The sequence below is a fragment of the Dendronephthya gigantea genome, unplaced genomic scaffold (assembly GCF_004324835.1).
Source record: "Dendronephthya gigantea isolate DGI-Jeju-01 unplaced genomic scaffold, DenGig_1.0 000032F, whole genome shotgun sequence".
NCBI lineage: Eukaryota > Metazoa > Cnidaria > Anthozoa > Malacalcyonacea > Nephtheidae > Dendronephthya > Dendronephthya gigantea.
Genome location: NW_021163042.1, coordinates 1,786,543 through 1,806,009, shown reverse-complemented (window position 1 = coordinate 1,806,009; position 19,467 = coordinate 1,786,543). Strand labels below are relative to the sequence as shown.

At 36.9% G+C, this 19,467-nt stretch overlaps 2 protein-coding genes and 1 long non-coding RNA gene across 8 annotated transcripts; 1 reads left to right on the top strand and 2 right to left on the bottom strand.

The window, feature by feature from the left end:
* Positions 1–1,885: 1,885 nt before the first annotated feature.
* Positions 1,886–11,169, bottom strand: LOC114524943 (pendrin-like). 6 transcript variants are annotated; one of them, XM_028546184.1, is made up of 11 exons: positions 9,130–9,271; positions 8,586–8,667; positions 8,148–8,358; positions 6,698–6,808; positions 6,270–6,475; positions 5,491–5,655; positions 4,256–5,305; positions 3,956–4,087; positions 3,044–3,098; positions 2,712–2,830; positions 1,886–2,468 (listed from the first exon to the last, which is right to left on the bottom strand). In XM_028546184.1, the coding sequence occupies exons 2-11, from the start codon at positions 8,598–8,600 to the stop codon at positions 2,424–2,426; spliced, it is 2,109 nt and encodes a 702-aa protein (XP_028401985.1). In that variant the 5' UTR covers positions 8,601–8,667; positions 9,130–9,271; the 3' UTR covers positions 1,886–2,423. The 6 variants fall into 6 exon arrangements, with proteins under 6 accessions (XP_028401985.1, XP_028401980.1, XP_028401979.1 ...); XM_028546179.1 differs by lacking the exons at positions 1,886–2,468; positions 9,130–9,271 and adding an exon at positions 11,032–11,169 and having other exon boundaries at positions 2,496–2,830; XM_028546178.1 differs by lacking the exon at positions 1,886–2,468 and having other exon boundaries at positions 2,496–2,830.
* LOC114524947 lies at positions 4,972–7,442 on the top strand. The gene is made up of 5 exons (XR_003687138.1): positions 4,972–5,064; positions 5,304–5,392; positions 6,232–6,297; positions 6,704–6,836; positions 6,906–7,442. It is a non-coding gene; the product is annotated as an uncharacterized LOC114524947 (long non-coding RNA).
* A 4,529-nt stretch (positions 11,170–15,698) lies between the features above and the next one.
* Positions 15,699–18,661, bottom strand: LOC114524977. The gene is made up of 4 exons (XM_028546234.1): positions 17,729–18,661; positions 16,928–17,163; positions 16,397–16,575; positions 15,699–15,742 (listed from the first exon to the last, which is right to left on the bottom strand). The coding sequence occupies exons 1-4, from the start codon at positions 18,650–18,652 to the stop codon at positions 15,699–15,701; spliced, it is 1,383 nt and encodes a 460-aa protein (XP_028402035.1). The 5' UTR covers positions 18,653–18,661.
* Positions 18,662–19,467: the final 806 nt, after the last annotated feature.

Sequence of the window (19,467 nt, the reverse complement as noted above, 5' to 3'; positions counted from 1 at the left end):
AGACGGGGAAAACAAGTTTCTATGATAAGATAAATATGAATTTAGGCCATATTATCGTGTGATCGTGTCAACGGGGCGTCAAAACGACAAAAATTATTTCAGTGAAAACGTGTGCACACAGTTTTACTTCTCATTACAGATTAGTTGAGTCTAACTTATACAACTATTTAGCCGCCTATATATCATTAATTAATCATTCTCCCAGCAGGTTGCCTGAATTGGATCTTTTCTTTGATGCCTTAAATTATTCTGGCCGGTTATGAGTTTTGACTATATCATAGGTTAGTTCATTAGTGAGTTCAAATTCACTAAACTTCTCAATTATTCTCATCGATCGAAGCTCAAAACTAACTGATTATAGGCCTAATAGCTTAAAATTGTTACCTAATGAACATCGGAAAACAGGTCAAATTCGACACTATATGCGTAATATAGACAAAAAAAATTATTCATGCAAATTCGACGAAATACCGCATATAACTGTGAAGTTTGAAGTGTAACGAAATTCATTTGATCGTATAGAATAAATATAATGATGGATCTAACAAGAAATGGTTCCCAAGTACCAGACCTATTGCTCGTATTTGGTTTTATAATCTTGCCTGGAAAATACAAAGTTGAACGAGATGTTGTCGTGACATTGGTTGGTATAATGGCCTTGATCAGTGTGATATTCAACGCTATCCTATTCCTTGTTATACTCAAAGATCCTTTTAAACAATTACGAACAATAACAGCAATCTTACTGGCTTTTAACTCGATTGCAAATCTAATAATTTCTCTGATATTACTTTTGGACGCAGTGTTATTCTGGGCAGACCAAAATTTGTTTCCAGAACTTGTTATATATTTGAGTTTGTGCGGTTTATCTTTATACTGTTTTGGAAACCTACTGCATACTTTAAATATCTATGCCTCGATCGTATTCCCTGTTCGTTACGGCTATTTGTCTTCGAAAGCCCGTAAAATTTTGGTTCCGTCCCTTGGTGTAATACTTCTAATCATTTCATGTGTATTTTTAATTCCTCTGTATACGTTACCTACGAACAAGGTACCCTCTTATGTTAAAGGAATTATGTCATTTGTATGCGCCCAGCTTGGAGTGTTAAGTATAACATTCGTATGTCTATATACAAAAATATTTCGAGAATTATACGCACGTAAAGAAAGACTTCGAGAATCTTTTAACATCAAACGTTCAACACCTCAAGGAATGAAGATAATCAAGAGAAACTCGAAGGTCGCTGAGACATTGTTTATTCACGTTCTTTTCTTTGTGACAGCTTCTGTTCCAGAAAGTGTAATCGTCATGCTAGTTTTATACTGTCAAACGTGCGGTGACCCGGTGAAACTTCAACTAGCTAATCTATTCTCGCTACCTTGCGCTTACGCCGTGTTTATATTTAAGCCGTTCCTGTGGTTGTTCAGATTAAACAGCTATAAACAATCGATGAAACACATTCTAAGCTTCGGTCGACGATCAAGATCCAAACGGTTTAACAGTAGTACTTTCAGAATGGAGTCAATGGAAAGGAGCGGACGGACAGGAACTCGATCGTCGGAAATATCGGATCAATAGATGCCCTATCGACTAGGACTATATGTACATCCACCGAGATAGAATTATATTAATGATGATACTTTCTAGTTTGAGTTTGTAAAGCTTTTTGTTATATGTTTTTGTCAAATTTGTATTGTAAATCAACATCTGTAATGGTGCATATGCCATATATGATTATTATGCTATGGTTTTAGGAATGGTCTATATTAATTATAGTTGACAAACTATGAATATAGCTAATAGCGCATTTTTAATTCTATTATACATCATATATATCATATATCATTATATATCTCTTTCTCATGCAATATATAATATATGTTTATTTAGTTGGGAATATATTGTTATAAAACTCACGGGAGCGTAACTGACTATTTAATTTCCGCTTTCAGTTTTTAAAAGATTATTCTACATTATCCCAATTCCGGATCTAACTATATAAATTAACGTTATACTGGTGATGTCTCGTATTGGTTTAATGGTTTTGACCTACATGTAACGATGATATTGGTCATCAGTCATGAAACATTTGATCATTATAAATGTTCCCAAAATTATATCTTAACCACTTATCAATCATTATTAAAAAAACAAGGGATATTAAAAAGTATATTCAGACGCCATGAATTCCAGAAGTATTATTAATTGCACTGGCATTAAAATGAAATTTAGCAATCATCTGTTTATATATGAATTATATAGTTCTTGCTTTTTTATATTCATCCTATATGTATGTATAAATAAAAGCCAAGGTCTTTCTCTTCAAAGAGGTTTTCTTGTATATATTTCAGTTATTTATAAGATATTTGCGACTGTGCCAAAGTACATTTCATGAGTCACCTTGAAGACGCTAATACATATTTCAAACTTCAGATGCTCCATCGTCATCTTCCATAAAATGCAGAAGCTATAGATAAAACCAAATGCAGCTGCTTACTATACAGTATATTACATGCATGTGATAACTTACAACATACTGATCTATATATGTAGCTTACTATATATGTCGTATAAGTGTTGAAAGCGTTGAATATAAGTCATAGCTAGGCCTAGGGGCTTTTAAACTCTGACATGAATCAGCGGCCAGGGAGTTTTCATGAAGATAACATGGTAGTAAAACTGAAGGGAAGAGTAAGGTTAAAATATATACCTGCGTATGTCGCCATTCATAAGCATGATGCAGTGCGTTAGAAATATCTGGTAAGATATGAATCCTCTTGCTATCATCAAATAAATTTCTACTCAGTTTCAACACTTTGAGAACTTGGTCTAAAAATAATTCATGCAGAATACGGATCAGTCATTGTAGACAAATTAGCGTCCTGGAGATGTTGAGTTTAAACGTGATTCTTCGAAGAACGGGGTAATCTAGGTATATATGGTATCTGGAAACTGAAGAGAAATACTCTGGGATGAATGTAATTGACTCTTATCTTATTCTCTTGGTATACTCATAGGAAGTTTCTAGCAACATGAACTTACAAGACGAATTCACTAAATACAGCTTTACATCCTTTCTTTCATATTCCAGAGCAATCTGAGATGAAAAGAACAGAAATTAACACATAGGATGATGGATATTTCAAATTCAGAGTTTAGTTCAACGTGCATTTCTGGTGCTATATATGAATAGCACCATTTGCACACATGCATGGAAGCATTGTGCGCAAAAGCGAAATATGCAGCAAAAGCGTCTCAATGGTAAAGGAAAATTGCACTCTCAAGTTTAAACGTTGCGTTTCTGTCGCGTCAAATCATCGCGACTCAGTTCTCTCCCCTCGTTTACCATTAATTCCGTTTTCCACTAGGTTAATTTATTCGCGTTTCGCCGAAAAAAATTGCCTATAGTGAATGGTTATGGCCTAAAATTCTCGGTGATATTATTAACAATAATAAACAATTATTGGATGAGGTTGAGCATGTCAGCAGGATATCAAGAATCATTAAGATCGAGGTCAATTGCAATGTTATCTGCCGAAGCGAAGCTGAGGCGGTAACATCGACCGAGGTCTGAATAATTCTTGCATGATATCATGCAAAAGCCGCGAATCGAATGATTGTTTTATTATACATGCATTTGAATTATTTTATTATACAGATGAAATTATGTAATAAATACAGAATATTGAGAATCAACCGGTGCTTTCTGACCAACCAGGAACGACAGTACAAACGAAATGTATAATAATAGACAATACGCTATACATGCATTCATAAAATTAATTCAAAATTACCGCCGCCAACGTGAAGGCCATGTTCGAAGCTGCAAGATTGTTTGGCATGCGAAATGTTGTAAAATGTGAAAAATACTGCCCTAGCACTGCCAATTTCACAAATTAACGGAATATGGATGATAAACGATTGCCTTATCATTTACATTTCCTTTTTAATCACCTGCGATAGAGTTGTTACAGCCACCGAATCAATAAAACTGAAAGATGAGCAGTCAATGATAACAGAATGAACATAATCCACTGAAGACACATCACATTCAGAAGATGCCACAGCCGCACTGCTCACGCCAGACTGGTAGTAGTAAGAAAAGTAATAATAGTTCAAATAGTCTCCACACTTGTGGACGTTTTAGTCTAATTCCATTGCTCTACATGCAGTGTCTATGCAATAAATAGCTCATCTACTAACTTTGGTTAATGAAACATTGTGACAATAATATTTTTGCTGAACATAATTTACCTCCCTACTATTATTTGAGCCGGTACCAGTGAACGTTTTTTCATCAGAAATTAGCATTGGGTATCTGCTTTTTCTCTTTGCTCTTTTCATTCTGTATTTTTTAGAAACGTTTTCATCCAATTTTTCTTTGAACCTTTCGGCGTTGATGAAACATAAAGGCGACTGAAAACGTACAATAACGATACCAGAAAGCTCCGTTGTGTCCTCGTAACGATTAATGTCGTCGTAAACACCGTCCATACCATGCACCTTCCCGAGTATGCTCAAACTTGGCTTGGAAAGCCGATACGTGAGGCACAGAATTTGAAATATCACTCCAATACCCAAGCCTAAATCTATCCCGAATAATATAACTGCAATCCACGTGATAACCCACGTAAGGGCGTCGATTTTGTTCACTTTCCAGAGTTCCTTAACCAGTGCAAAGTTTTTGAACAACCTTCGTATCGCGACGATTATTATCGCTGCTAAAACTGCATTCGGCAAAGGTTCAAACAATGGTGCCAACACTGTTAAGACAAGCAATATTATAGCACATGATATGACACTTGCTATCTGTGTGCGACCGAGGTTTTCTTGAATCAACGACCGACCAAGGGAAGCGGCCGACACAAAACACGAAAAAAAGGCACTCACGATATTCTGCACGCCATATGCCAACAACTCCTGGTTTGCATCAAGGGGATAACCATGCTTTTGCGAGAACAACTTCGCGAGTGAAACATTCACTGAAAAAGCGACGACCGAAATTACAAAACCATCGATAACAAGATCTGTTATAAGATCACTGCGCGGTACAGACAAAGGAGGTAAGCCACGTGGAACGGATTCAACGATCAAGATGTTGTATTTTTGCTTCATTTTCGCCCCGTAAGAGATCCCGGTTGAAAGGACAACCACAATAAACTCGGCTGGGATTGGAAATTTCAATTTGTCTTTGTATTTCTCGTTCATATGTTTAATAGCGAGAAGTATAAGAATGCATATTATCCCGATTATCAGCGAAGTAAGGTTGATGCTTGTAATGTTTTTAAAAATGTCGATATAGGTCTAAATATATGAAAAGAAAATAGCTGAGAGCCTTGATTTAGCGATTGGCTCACGTCTCACGATTCACGAAAGGCAGGACTTCTGCAGGTAAGGCCCCGCGTAATTATTAAAAAAGTGCATTTGTGTATCAATACCTCAAGCATTTGCTTCCTGATCTATCTCATTCGCAATTTTATAAAACGTACCTTAATTAGAGCAAATGGTCCACTATATCTCTCTGGATATATGGCTATAATGTGCTTGATCTGACTTGTAAACACCCAGCATGCTGCTCCAGTCGTGAACCCGCTTATTAAAGGATCAGATAAAAATATCGTTATAAATCCAAGTCGGAGAATTCCCATGACAGTCTGAAAAGAGATTTAATTTAAATATCTTTTAAAATAATATCTGCATGAATACACACAAATACCACTTCACTAATTTTTCTGTTACCATTGTCCGACAACGTTGTACTACGGTAACAAAATTTATCAGCACTACACATACGTTAATATACCTATTTTTTGTGTTCGTTTTATTCTCCAAAGTAAAATGATACATATAGCATCCTGGAGATGTCGCCGTGGTTGAAATCCGAGGAAAATTATCAAAATTTGAAACTTCGTGATTGCCGCAAACGGCCAAACGGCAGTTCTTACGGGAGATTTTCTGCTGCGATTTTCTTCTTTTGATTGATGCGAAAGAATGAACTTAATATGTAATGAATGAGCTGTTTTATGTGTGAATTATGTCAGCATTCATAAACATTTCACATCTATCGTCACCTTTACTAACTCGAAAAAATGAAGCAAAATCGTCCATGTAAACTGCCCTGTAAAGTCTTATATTTACTTCTTTCAGTATCTAATAACGTGTTAGTTCGTACTTTATTTAACTTCTATTTGGGTGATTAACTGATTTTTTTCTATTCTTCCAAATGAAAGCTGTAGTTACGGAAAGAGAGCTGTAGTTGTTTACACACCTGCATAATTCCAACAACCAAACACAAGGTAACAGATAAAATAATTTTCTCTCTATCTTCTGCACTCCAACCTCCAGAAATTTCATTCGCTGAAGATGATTCATTCATCATGGATCCATTAACAATTTGTGATGCAACAGTAGTTTGACCGGCTGTCCTTGCATCTATTACATTGCCAACCATTATACTTACCACTGCAAATGAACCTAGTTTTGGAAATTTGAAAACATTCCTGCATTGATGAAGTATGTCATTGTTAAAACTACCCCTTAGTTTGAGGTTGGAAGAAACCAAACTAAAGGAGGAAACGAACTCTTATTTTTGAACTTTTGCATCATGAATTGATTGAATTCTGCAAATTGATTATTCAAATTACAAATAATTCCCACTTAGTTTTGTGAAATTTAAACAATCCATGCTGTACATACCAACAGACAGATGCTTGGAAGTTCCCATGATGACGTAAGCAAACACAGGCACCAAGGCAACATAAAGGCCTGTGATTGGAGGAAGTGATGAAAGCATCGCAAAGGCCAAACCTGCAAAACATATAACAGAACTCAGATGGTCAGTTTTTAAATGTTGCATGCAGTGTTAAGTAATTTGACACAAGTGAACAATATTTTTCTACTTTAGATTGCACATTTGCACTGAAAACTCTATGTTGTAAAGGCTCTCGTGGCTAGTTTTCTGAAAGCAACTTTACCAATGCATACTGGGATACGATCCGTACATTGTACAATCAGTACAGTAAAATTCTAGTTCAAACAAAATGCAAGTGTGCCGACATCCAGAGAACGCATCATAAATTGATAATTTACAAGACCCCTACACTGAGTAGTCAATAGCATTTTGACAGTTTTGAAGTGGATGTGAACTATAGTGAACTGAAAGACTGAATATATTGCCCCAGTGGAAAGGTCTTTGTTTCATTAATCAGTTAAATGCGCGTGATCGTTTTAGCACATTGTGCTTGGTTTCCATGCAAACGAATACGATAGTCGTTAATGATGAAATAGTTTTGATTCGATTGCATAATCATGCATGGCTGTTTTATGTCGCTCAATAACTGCACAATATAACTGAATGCGCAGGCGCTACTGTACATGAGCTCATTATGTGCCTGTACCTAACAAAATCGTAGTCGATGCTGATCATCTATGAATGATATATGCATGCAGGGATGATGCTTATTCATGGCATTCTGGGACTTTTGCATTTTATTTAAATACACAGCCAGATCATGCTCTTATCCCTTTCTCGTGAAAACTCAAAACTGAAAAGAACGAACATGTACGAATTATTGCTGAAGAGAAAAAAATTGCTTACGTGCTTTAAGCAGTTACGGTATAGGATAGGAGACTGTATGAGGAACGACACGTTTTATTGTCTATTAATTTATTCAACGTACAAAGACAAATGTTTAAATAAGACCAATTTCTATGGGTTTTTATCGTGGGTCAGCCGTTTGTATAACACATCGACTAGTAGGGATTAAGTGGTATCATTTTACTAGAAACAATTCTTCAATTTAATCATGCTTAGTCTATTATTATCACAAGATTCATAGAAAGTGAGGCAGCTCAAAATTTGATTAACGTACACTATAATTTGCCATGTGAATGAAATGCTTTGTTATTAAATTCTTGAATCAACTTTCTTCTTTGTCGGCAACAAACAATACATCGCCGAAGTCGGTAATGGTGACATATAAGAACCAGGTTTCAGCTACATCGTAAGGACAATGCTATATATGTCTGGCCTGATGCAATCAGTGTAGGATTATATAACAAGTTACATTATTATATTCTATGTAATGTATCGAATATTTTGATAGAAATCTCTTTCTTTTGTTGTCAACTGTCAACTGCTAATTACCTTGTGGTATGTTCATGATACCCAATGCCAATCCAGCAGCGATGTCCCCTGGAAGATATTCCTTTGCTTTGTATTTTGGTAACCATTGTGTGATGGGTAGTATTCCATGCAAAGTGTCACGCAAAGACCACTTCTTCCATTCATCAGAACATCTTTTTCGTAGACTCCCTTTCATCCCTTTCTTTCGTATTTTCTGGGTGTGCGAATTGTTCTTAATAAAAACAGACCAACTTTTATTTATTTATTTACCAATGATCTCTCCGTGCAGATTGGAGCGAAAATGGGAACTCTTCAACCCGGCCTTCATTAAACTTCCTTGCTTCTGTCAAGTTGACCTTTCTCATGGAATATGCAAACGGAACCTCTTGAAATATTGGTATAAGTGGTAGACACAATTAACATACGTCTAATAATACTATTATACTAAAGTATACTAACCATGGAGGATATCATGACCTACTTACGGTAAGTGCTGTCGATTCGGAAACACGTCAGACCATACACGTCATAGAAACGCGACCTACGTGGTGATTGAAGATATATTATTACAAAATCATATATACTTTATAGCAATATACTATGACATGAAATCAATGGCGGCTATGTTGGATGGCCGCAAGAAAATCTATTTTGCACGTTGGGGGGGGGGCGAAATTAACAATAGTCAATAGCAATTAATCGATTTTATAAAATTTCGGTCGTGAGCCTGCAATGAAACTTCGTGACAGGCCGTAACGTATATGAAATTACCGCTCAGGTTACCAGTTGTGATAAACTATCATTATAACATAACTCTACATTTTACAAGTGCTAATATTTATATTTAAAAATACCGAAACATATCCCACTACGGCGTCAACACAATTAACCGAGTAGATTTCCATTTTTGTGCTTCGTGTTCTGATTTTTAAGGGTTGTAGCTTTCCCTCCAATTTATACACAGTTGGTTCATTCACTAGAGCTATGAATAACAAGTACATACTTCTAGATAACTGTGCATTCATCGTCGTCCAGTGGCAATGGATTACGTTTCAATATCAGCAACGAGAACTGACTCAGTTGCAATAAAATGGTCTTGGTCATTTTTATACTCCGGGCGCGAGTATTGCATGCCGGAGTGAACAACGAACAACGAACATATTGTAATCTGAGATGTCATGTGTGTACACAGGCTCTGCCAACATTTTAAATAAGTATCTACGTGAATATAGTAAATTTTACAGATGGAAAATAAAGAAACAATACACTTATACAGTTATACAGTAACAAACTGATCCTTTCCAAACTCAAATTTGCTGTTAACTTATGACTGACCGTGATTTGACAGTTCCCCTGAGTTGGGTGTAGTAGACAGGGGTGTAGTAGCCGGGGGGCACTGGGGTCACGTTCTTCCGCAAAGTTTTCGACCATCGTCGTAGACACAACGCACGCTTAGCGATTATGTTCATATACAAAACGATCGATGTAAAACATCTTGTGTGATGATTTTTCAAGAAGCTCCGGCTTCCCGTTCGTGATATTACCAAAATAAGAACGGCACCTAATGGTAATACTGACACTGGGGGTAGCAATTTACTGATGGAAATGTTCCACATGTCTCACTCAGGATTACATTTACTTTTACTGACATTGAATGTATAGAGAGTTTGTGAGTACTGCATGGCCAGAGTTAACTATGAACTAGCTTATTGCTGGGGTTTTGTCATAACAGGACAATCTCTGGGCACACACTAGAACTGAAGAGGATGTATTTTAACTTTGTGTATATGAGGCAGCAGTCAGTGCGAAGTGCTTCCATCCTAAAGGACTACAAGTTCTGCACACATGCAGGAGAGAGATCTGTGAGGTGTATTTTTCTGGAAAGTGGAACCGCCTATATTATATATTTCTTCTTATTGAATATCGAAAAGCTTGCAGAACAAACTTAATATATACTCATACAATTTCTAAAAAAACATCCACTGGCCATGGAGAACGAATTGTAAGCCGGAGAAACAAATTTCGAATGTCTCTAATGGAAACATATTTCCTGCATGCAGATTTTTTAACAACGTCGATCAATAAACGAGAGAGTTAGTGGAACTGTTAGGTAATGTTAACTGGTGTATTATTATATCATTATATGTTGAATATAGAGCAGCGTGGCAGCGTCTTTAAACAACTTAAAATAGACCAAACACTTCTCGATGTTTCGACCTGAGGCCCTTCGTTAACTCTCCTTACGAAGGCCCTCAGGTCGAAACGTCGAGAAGTGTTTTGTCTATTTTAGGCAGTTGTTATGCACATTTGATGCTAAGTCATTATAAATTATGTTGAAATCATGTTTATATAATTGATCAATCCAGTCAACCACCATGCAGTTTTCAACCAAACCGCGATTGCAGTGACTGTCAAGTAAATAGTATAATTAACGAGGCCCAGCAATATAACATAGGCAATTTTTGCATGTAGCTATATGTTTTTCATACACCCTTTGCGAGTCAGGATAAAAACTCACTCGTGTAACTTGATCGGTTTCCTTCACACTGACTATAGTCAGTAACTGAATCGTGTAGGAATCGTATATACGACATTATAATGCGTACTCCCCAAACATGAAATATTTGCTCCGTTTCTTGAACTGACTAGTACTGGCCAACTCATGACTCAAGAGAAGTGAAAATTGTTATTCACATTTTACTTCTTGCTCTATTAAATACTGATCCGGCCGGCAGTTTAAGGTAAACCATGCATGTAGTTTATGTCGTACAACCGGCCAAAGCCACGGACTGGCAAAAAACTCAAAACTAAAAGCGCCGGTCTGATTTTTTGTACTCAATAGGTGTAGGAAGAAATGTAAAATAAAAATTGTATTATGATCTTTAAACCATAGGAAGATACTCACTGTTTCATATCATGTTCATTGCGGGCCAGGGAGAAATATTACTTCCACTTGAATATATTTTCGATCAAGACAATAACTTATTAAAGCCACAGAAGCCGGCGAAAAAAAGGCTTTCAAGACATGGCAATGCATGGATAATATCACATGTGCCTTCATGGCTTAGGAATTAATGAATACACTTTGTTTGTATTGTACGACTTTTGTAAACATTTGTAGACAGGTGTTTAATTTTGGATCAGGCAAATGGCTGTTTTGCATATATTAGTACATGCATGCATTTGTATCTCTTTTTGTTAGTAGAATGTTTGAAAATGCAACAGCATGATTGGCTATATATATACCGTCTATTATAATGACTATATATCTTATATACTTGCTAGAGGCCGCGGTATCCGGTAAACTGTACAATAATATAGGTCCTATATACTCCCTATTATATACATGAGATGAAATGAAATTATTAACAAAAGCGAGGCAATACTGAATTTGATAGAATTAGGCCTTGTGTTCGAAATCGAATTTATTAGTCCTCTAGAGCTGCTTATTGCATGAAAGGGTCATTTAAACCGCACGTAGTAACAATAAGACCAAGGCGTAGATATTTAACATAATCGATTTTACAAAATTTACTACGACAACTATAAAACTGCTGAGCTGCACACACTATATTTGCTATGTAACTACAGATGAAGTAAAGGAAACTGGCACTGGTTCTTGCAAATATGTGTCTGACTCTACATTCATTTGTCTGGGGTGCTTTCATTTGAAAGGATGTTCAAACAACAGATTAGTTATAAAAAATAGTAAAATCTGATGTTTTACTTAATACATGGAGATATAAACTCTGGTTGGCCAGTTTAGCCATTAAGCGTGTATGAATAAGTTGTGACGTCAGTACTACACATGCATTTATTACTCTTTCAATTCATGTAACACAAGCAGTTTTAGTTTCAATTTATCATTGTTTTGCTAAAAAAGCTTTGTTAAAGAAAATACATTGATAATGCTGACATAGATCTTAACTGATTACACCAGTGTCCTGGCATAGGCTTCGAAAAGTCATTCAATTACTCAAACAAACATTAGTTGGGGTAGGCTGGGGTGCAGTATATATTAATGAGCTCAACATAAAGGAAATGTTCTTGCGACGAACAGAGCCATCTGGTTACATCAACACTGAATTCGAAACATTTGTTCACCTGCGTTGAGAGGTAAGACAACATCACGGGGATGTGTCTTGTTTTTAGACATACTTATCCCACACACCATTCACCGTGTTGAATATCTCGCGTATTAACATCGTCATAACGCTCAATATCAAATTTGAAGACATTCATTTTTTCCTGACTTATTTAGCTCATGTAGTTTCTACCGTCAAGGTCAATGGCAATGTATTTCAATAACGTGTGGAGCGCTTGTTCAATTTTTTTGTGCCTCATGTTGTGCATAAATGTCGCTTTAACAACAAGCGTGAATGGGACTTCAGCGAAGGAAACAGCAAGTAAACCAAGCTTCCCTGTGGCTACTACAGTTGCAGCAGTCATAGGAACGTCAATGCTTCTATCTGCTTTTGTGATCGTCGTTGCGTTTCTATTTTGCTGCAAATCAAAACTCAACTCGGAATACAGCGACCCGCCCGAGGAGAGCACAAGTATGGTCAGCCTGACAGATCATGTAGAACCGAACAACGCACAAGTTATTGGAAATCCAGTTATTTTAATGCAAGAAATGGTCGCCAAAGGCAGGAATCAGATAACAAAGATGACGTCATCACGTCGCCAAGACGATACTGAAAAACTGAACACCTGCGAGACGGAACATCATGAGAAACAAGATATTCAACTTTGACAAATGACATCAGCTGTGTAATCAGACTTGGGAATGCTATCGTTAAATCGGGATGAAAGTAATTTTAATGAAGAAAAACGATTCGGAGAAACAAAATAAAAACTTCCGATCAAGCATTTTAATAAAACGAATGAAGGAAAGATGAACAGAGCTTTTAATTTGTTAAATTTGCATCTCAAAGAAAATACGCGGCAAGCACTCTTCCTTATATGAAAGAAACCGCCAAGCTTAGTCGCAATCTCCACAGTTTGAAATGAAATTAAAGATTTTAAACATTTCCCATTTTAAAATTTGAGTTAACATTTACCATATGTCGCTGTACGATGCATATATCTTAGGAAATGACGTTTATTACATGACTGCAGGTATTAAGGGTTCGTTTTTATCCTACTTGCTTTGTAATTGTCCGGACAGTTATGGAGAAATGAACTAATGATTGTCATTTAAAACATATAGACTGACGCCCTGTCTACACGATGCCGGAAGAATTTGAAAACGCAAAAATATTTATCCGTTAAAATATTTATCTGCGTCTACACGTGAATACAAAAACGATCCAAAAACGCTAAACTGTTGTATATATATTTGATCCCGCGCAAGGCTTCAATACACCTTCATGTTTTTCAACCGTGTGTCACAGGCTGGATGTCGAATTCAAAGCAAAAATCTACCAAATCCAAAGCAAAAAACAAGAAAGAGGACTTTGTTTGGACAGATGACAAGCCCGAACTCATAAATATTGTTGTTGAGTATCTGTTTATGCATGTCGTGTATAAGAAATTGTGTATAACCATACTCCGACATTTTGGACATATTTCTCTCGTAAAATACTTCTGCAAATGTTAAAAGAATATTGGCGAAGATTTTACTCACCATGAAAATAATTTAAATAAGACTTATTTGAGGCTAATATAGCAATATAAAGTCGAGCATAAGCCACCAGAATTGAAACAAGCCTCATTAATATGGAAACGACTTGATATACGCAGAGTTGCAAAAAAGCTGCGGGTACGCAGGTGCCACCCGGAGGAAGGTTTGCTTTGGGTGAGCTTTGTGAGGAAGGTTCAAAGTTGAACACTGTAATTGATCACATGCATGTACCAAAAACCCAAATATTTCTTTATGCTGGTTGCCACTTGAATCAGTGATGTAACGTCATTGTGAGGAAGGTTTTCCAAACTTGAAATCCTACCGGAGAAAGGTTGAACTATTTTTGCAACTCTGTTGATACGTGACGTCATCGTTTTCAAATTTATCCGGCAAAGCCGTCCACACGTATCCGCTCAGCCGTCGTTGTCAAATTCTTCCACTCTGGAGAGCGTTTTTAGATTCTTCCGTTTAATTTTCAGTGGGCAAAAACGCCGGATACGTGTGGACGATACGCGTGCCATAAGAATATTCTCGCGTTTTCAAATTCTTCCGGCATCGTGTGGGCGGGGCCTGATATGTAGCAAATTAACATATATTGAAAATGCTTTCCTATAGACCTGTTAGTCAAAAAAGTCGTACGAAAAATTGGAAAAGGCTTAGCGACACCGTGTTTGCATAACTGAACTTTCCAAAGTCAAACAATATGCATGCATGGCAAATTACATAACTGCTTGTATGAGCGTGTTGAGTGCAGTGCAATATGCGTACTGTGAAGCAGCAGTCTGTCAGTTTCCTATTTTATAGACGAATTCTGACAAATTTTATTGTTCTCTTGCGCATTCACCAATTCAGTTGTCTTAATTTATATATACTTCCACAAGTTAAATCGCTAAAATTTGAACAAAAGTAGTAGAAAACGCAACCGTGCATTTTACTTTTCAGTCTATTCATTTGAATATATAATATGTATATATATTGCCTTATTCAATTACTGTCGTCTTTCATTTGGAGTGGGCATTATAAGTCTAGCTGACGAGGTCGTAGCTATTAGCTAAGATTAGAAAGCAGTAAAACATCGGATCACGATGCATGCAAGTCCTTACTAAAATTCGGGCTGCTCGACCGCTCGGGCATTTGTTTAGGGGTGTTACTATACTCCTCACGCCTTACTGCAGAGCCACAGCCTGAAGTTGAGTCAGAATTGAGACATAGCAGTTTCATACTGAGTAACACCCGGTCCTTCTGTCTGACCAGTTATAGCACAATAGGACAGCAAAATAATAACTGACTACTAAAAACATGACTTTTGTGTAAAACGATAAAGATCAAGCCTATACGGACTCTGATATAAGCGAAGTTTTAACGTAGTTCTGACGCAAAAATAATTCTGCTTAGCTGTACAACTACAGCGACTTCACGTCATGCAGTAGGACCAATGCCCTATAGTAAACATTTTTCTCGTTTCTTGGGCTATATCACTGCAACAAACTCAAAATACAACTTTAATAAATCGTGTGATAGTTTTTATTTGTTGCACAGCACTGCCTATAACCGCAATCAATCGTCGCCTACATACAACAGTAGATAATACTTTTACAAGAAAATGACGTTTGAGTCTGAGAATTATAAGTATCAATTAACTCAAACAATTGCGGAAATTTATACATGCAGTATCTATACTTCCAAAATATATGCATATATATTACAACGTACGTATAGGAATACAAATGTTATAACAATGTTAAACAGATCATTTGATTTAGTCTTCTTCGTCACATGAAAAGGTTGTAATATTCCGAGAATGAAACTGTCTCATGTTTGTGAAATAAGGTGCAGTACTTCGCGTTAAGTTGAAGATAAGATCGGAGAGGGTCTTTGGATCTGGAAGATGACGAATACTGCTTGATTCGTCGACATTCAAAACTGTCTTTCTTGGACGTAAATTGTACTCACAAACTAGCTTTTGCTGGTTTGCACTGATAGTTGATAAACTCTGTTAAAGGAAACAACAATGGTATAAGTGACTTGATGTGGACGCAATGCACCGGAACTGCCATGAATCGCCGGGAATCAGTTCAAAGGCCTTTTCCCTACTGGACCACAATACTTCCTTTTTCCAGTATTGTATATCATATCTACTTAATCATTAGCTATCCTTTGTTAAGCCTAGGGCCTGGGGTCTTGACAATCGATAGCTTTTACAAAGGAATTGCGCCATTTTACCACTTTTTGACAAATAGTCTGAAACAGTTATGAACAGTTCAAGTTAAGCCGGGACGAGCAGCCAACTTGTGCATTCAACTCACTTTAGTTAATGTTTATGTCAAGTTAGGTTGCGTCAGTGAACGACGTTTGAACACGAAACTTTCAAATGAAATTGAGCACGGTGCATCCCGAAGAACGAGCGCTACCTCCACACTGGCAAGGGGACTGTGTTCAGCATGTTTTAGAAAACAGTTTTGACTTTTGGCAATTAGCATCGCTGCCAGGCACGTGCACGGTCTGAAAGCATGCAGTCTAATTGCACACTGTAAACTTTTTGGTATGGACTGTGGGCCTTTGCCTACCACCGGCATCGGTGGTGAAACGAGTTATGCATGGTCATAATTATAATGTATGATTATCATGAAACAACCAACCAAATTACTGTCATCTCTCTGGCTTGTACTCAAAACAAAGGTAGGGTCTTCTGATTCAGATCCACTGTCGTCTTCATAGCTATCAGAACTATCATCTGTATACAAATCTTCCTCAGATAAACACGTTTCATCCAGATTTGCTATGGGATGTATAGCAGGATATTTATGTACTGAATAATCGGAATAGCTATAAAAAAGAGAAAAAGATAAAACGGCTAAAACGGCAGAGTAATGTCCGGTTATAAAAGAAATTTATAGGAAAAGGGAAACCAATCTCTGGACCACCCTGCAACCGCACGATAAATATTCATTTAGTATTTACTTAGCACAATCACTTTTATATATTATTGATTTGATTACCCTTTGAAAATTTATTCTATCGTTCAATTTAAGGATTGTGGAAGGACTATAGGGTGCAAGGCGTTTCTGTCGGTCGACATGGTATAAATGAGTTTAAATATCAAATAATATTATAATATCAGCTCAGGGTTTTAAAACCAGCTTGCAATCACATGGCAAAAGGATCAATGCAACAATACCTGAACGTCTCCTCTGAAGGCAAAGGCAATAATGACTTGTTGCTACCATCAGTTAGGGACTTTCCTATATCCATTCCTTTTGATTTAAGCTTCTTTAATTCAATCTGAATGTCCCTCAACATATTGTAATTCACTCTACCGTAATCACAGTACTTGGTTGCAAAGTATAGAAGAATGAGAAAGCTTTCGAAGACAAAAATCTTTCTTAATAACCAAAGATGACCATGAATGATTTCCTGAACAAAATAACGTCATAAATTACATAAAGTAGCTAGTCAGTGGTTATTTGTGTAGCTTAAAATGCAAAATGTTAATATATAGCGCTAGCCTAGTATCCCATGAACAAGTAACTTTTAACGATCCTGTCATGCAGGGCTAATTGGCACAGCTTTTTGATAGTCAAATCAATCAGGGTATCGACTTGACATACGTTAGCATCATTCATTAACAACCTTAAAATTCACCATCGTTCACGATCGAACTTTTAGCTTAGTTCCAGGTAAGCAAAAGTATTCGCGGTTTCCCATTCGGAAAACGTCGGCACCCGCACATCGGAAGCCATGAAAGGTACGGACAGAAAGCACCCAGTACGAGCACATTTTGAAAAAATTACTGCAGCACAATTTCTAATTCGACTTAGTACCAGAATAACGAGGCAATACTGACTATGAATTTCAAAGAAAATTCAAATACATTTTAGTGAAATATTATGTATCGTGTTTATTTCAACCAATTACCGCACGCTTATAATCTGTCACTGGGGAATCAACTGCTACTGTTCCTAAAAACTGTGTAACTTACTGTCGTTGTTCCAGACTGTTGTGACTCCTTGTCTGTAATACACCATCTAACAATTACCCTCTCAATGATGATATGTGCTGAAAGAACTGCGAATAACCACAATCTTGCTCCTGCTGTCCTTGGTGAACTGGTTATCAAATAACATGCCAAAATTGCTGCAAGATAGAACCCCAATGAATGTAGCGTCATAAACTCTCCAAGCAGCATAGACTGAAGTTTGGTGATTCTATCAACTCCTTTGAATAGACTGTCAAAAGTCTCTGTCAGAGCAGCTTTTTGCTGGGCTGTTGCTTTCTTCATGTCCAAAAATGCCTCTTTCGCACTTTCCGCGGATGTTTTCAACGCATTTTTTAGGTATACTTCGTTCTTAAGTATATCTCTTTGATTGGACAAGGAACTCGTCTGTCCTTCTAAAACCCTTTTCTGGTTAGTCAAAGAAGCTTCTAACTGTTCAGCAACTAATTTGGAAGTGCTTGAAAGTTTGTTTATAGTGTCTTCGGTTTTTTGCTGCCAAATATGGCTCTGAAGGTAGAAACATATGTCGGAAGTGTGTGTGTAAAATTCCGTGTATGTGTTAAATGCCAACACGCTTTTAGCCATGTCTTTTGTACAATCTACAATTGAATCATTTTTACTGCATGGGTATGTTTTCAGCCCTGACTTTTCGAAATGACAGTTAGCGAAGGCAACCGCCAGTCGACTTTGCTCGATGTCTGTGAGATGTTTACAGCCATCATGAAGACGAGTAATCGCATCTTCCCAACACTTGCTGTGGTCAGCATGCGAACGAATCCTTTGGAACTCCTTTTCACCATTTTGTAAACGCTGTTGTTGATCGAGAGGTGGTTCGACATCAAGAGATTCGTTAAAGGCAAAACCCACCACTATTATGATTATCACTATTTCCAATGAACAACAATTCATGCTGAAATAACCCGGCTTCACCACACCACATAAGTAATGATATTAGCACATGGATTTATATCTCGTGTATGGATTAATTGGAACATGGTCAAATCATTAAACGGTCATTTGACTACATGGTCAAATGTTCATTTGACTCGTCTAATGCATTTTAAACAATAGATAATGACCATTAAAGACTAAGCCAATAAGTTAATCATCTCATTATCTATTGCAGTCTTTATTGCATTCAGGCGTTGCTTGAAAGCAAAGTTTCCAGACACAATTTCATAATTTTGCGGATAAGCTCTTCTCACCGTAATCAGTGTAAATTCTTTTTAGTAACACAGCGTACAACAACGTACAGGAGACCGCGCTCCGTTTAGCCCCGGTAATTTCCCCGTTCCCCACACCCTCTTGACGCTACTGCTCATCTTTCATGGCTACTATACTATATATAGGATATTACACGGTTGCTAGTAGATAGAGCTAGGTATGGATTTTATGTTCGAGTGGCAAAATACAATATCTCACGAGTGAGCGCAGCGAACGAGTGCCGAGATATTGTTTTTGACACGAGAACGTAAAATCCATATCTTCGAGCAAAATGAAAAGAAACTCAATAATAAAACTAAACAAAGCGAGAAAACGTCCGATGGTCCGTCATGGTCGCGCGAGGAAACACACGCATTACATATCCTTTTCAAATTTTACTAGTGGAATATGGAAAGTATGAGTGTTTTAGTTTTCGGTAAAACACCCATGTTCATATAATAAAAAGCAATATCTGTTGTGTATAACGTATTTTTGCTATCGCTAAAACTCTCTTATAAATT

Excerpts from the sequence above, each read along its gene's own strand:
- LOC114524977 (XM_028546234.1), bottom strand. The coding sequence starts at position 18,652 with ATGAATTGTTGTTCATTGGAAATAGTGATAATCATAATAGTGGTGGGT. Across the intron at positions 17,164-17,728 it reads AACAGTCTGGAACAACGACA|GAAATCATTCATGGTCATCT; the intron begins GTAAGTTACACA and ends TATTTTGTTCAG. Across the intron at positions 15,743-16,396 it reads TACAAGCCAGAGAGATGACA|AGTTTATCAACTATCAGTGC; the intron begins GTAATTTGGTTG and ends TTCCTTTAACAG.
- LOC114524943 (XM_028546179.1), bottom strand. Across the intron at positions 5,306-5,490 it reads GACCATTTGCTCTAATTAAG|ACCTATATCGACATTTTTAA; the intron begins GTACGTTTTATA and ends TCATATATTTAG. Across the intron at positions 4,088-4,255 it reads GCTCAAATAATAGTAGGGAG|TCTGGCGTGAGCAGTGCGGC; the intron begins GTAAATTATGTT and ends TACTACTACCAG.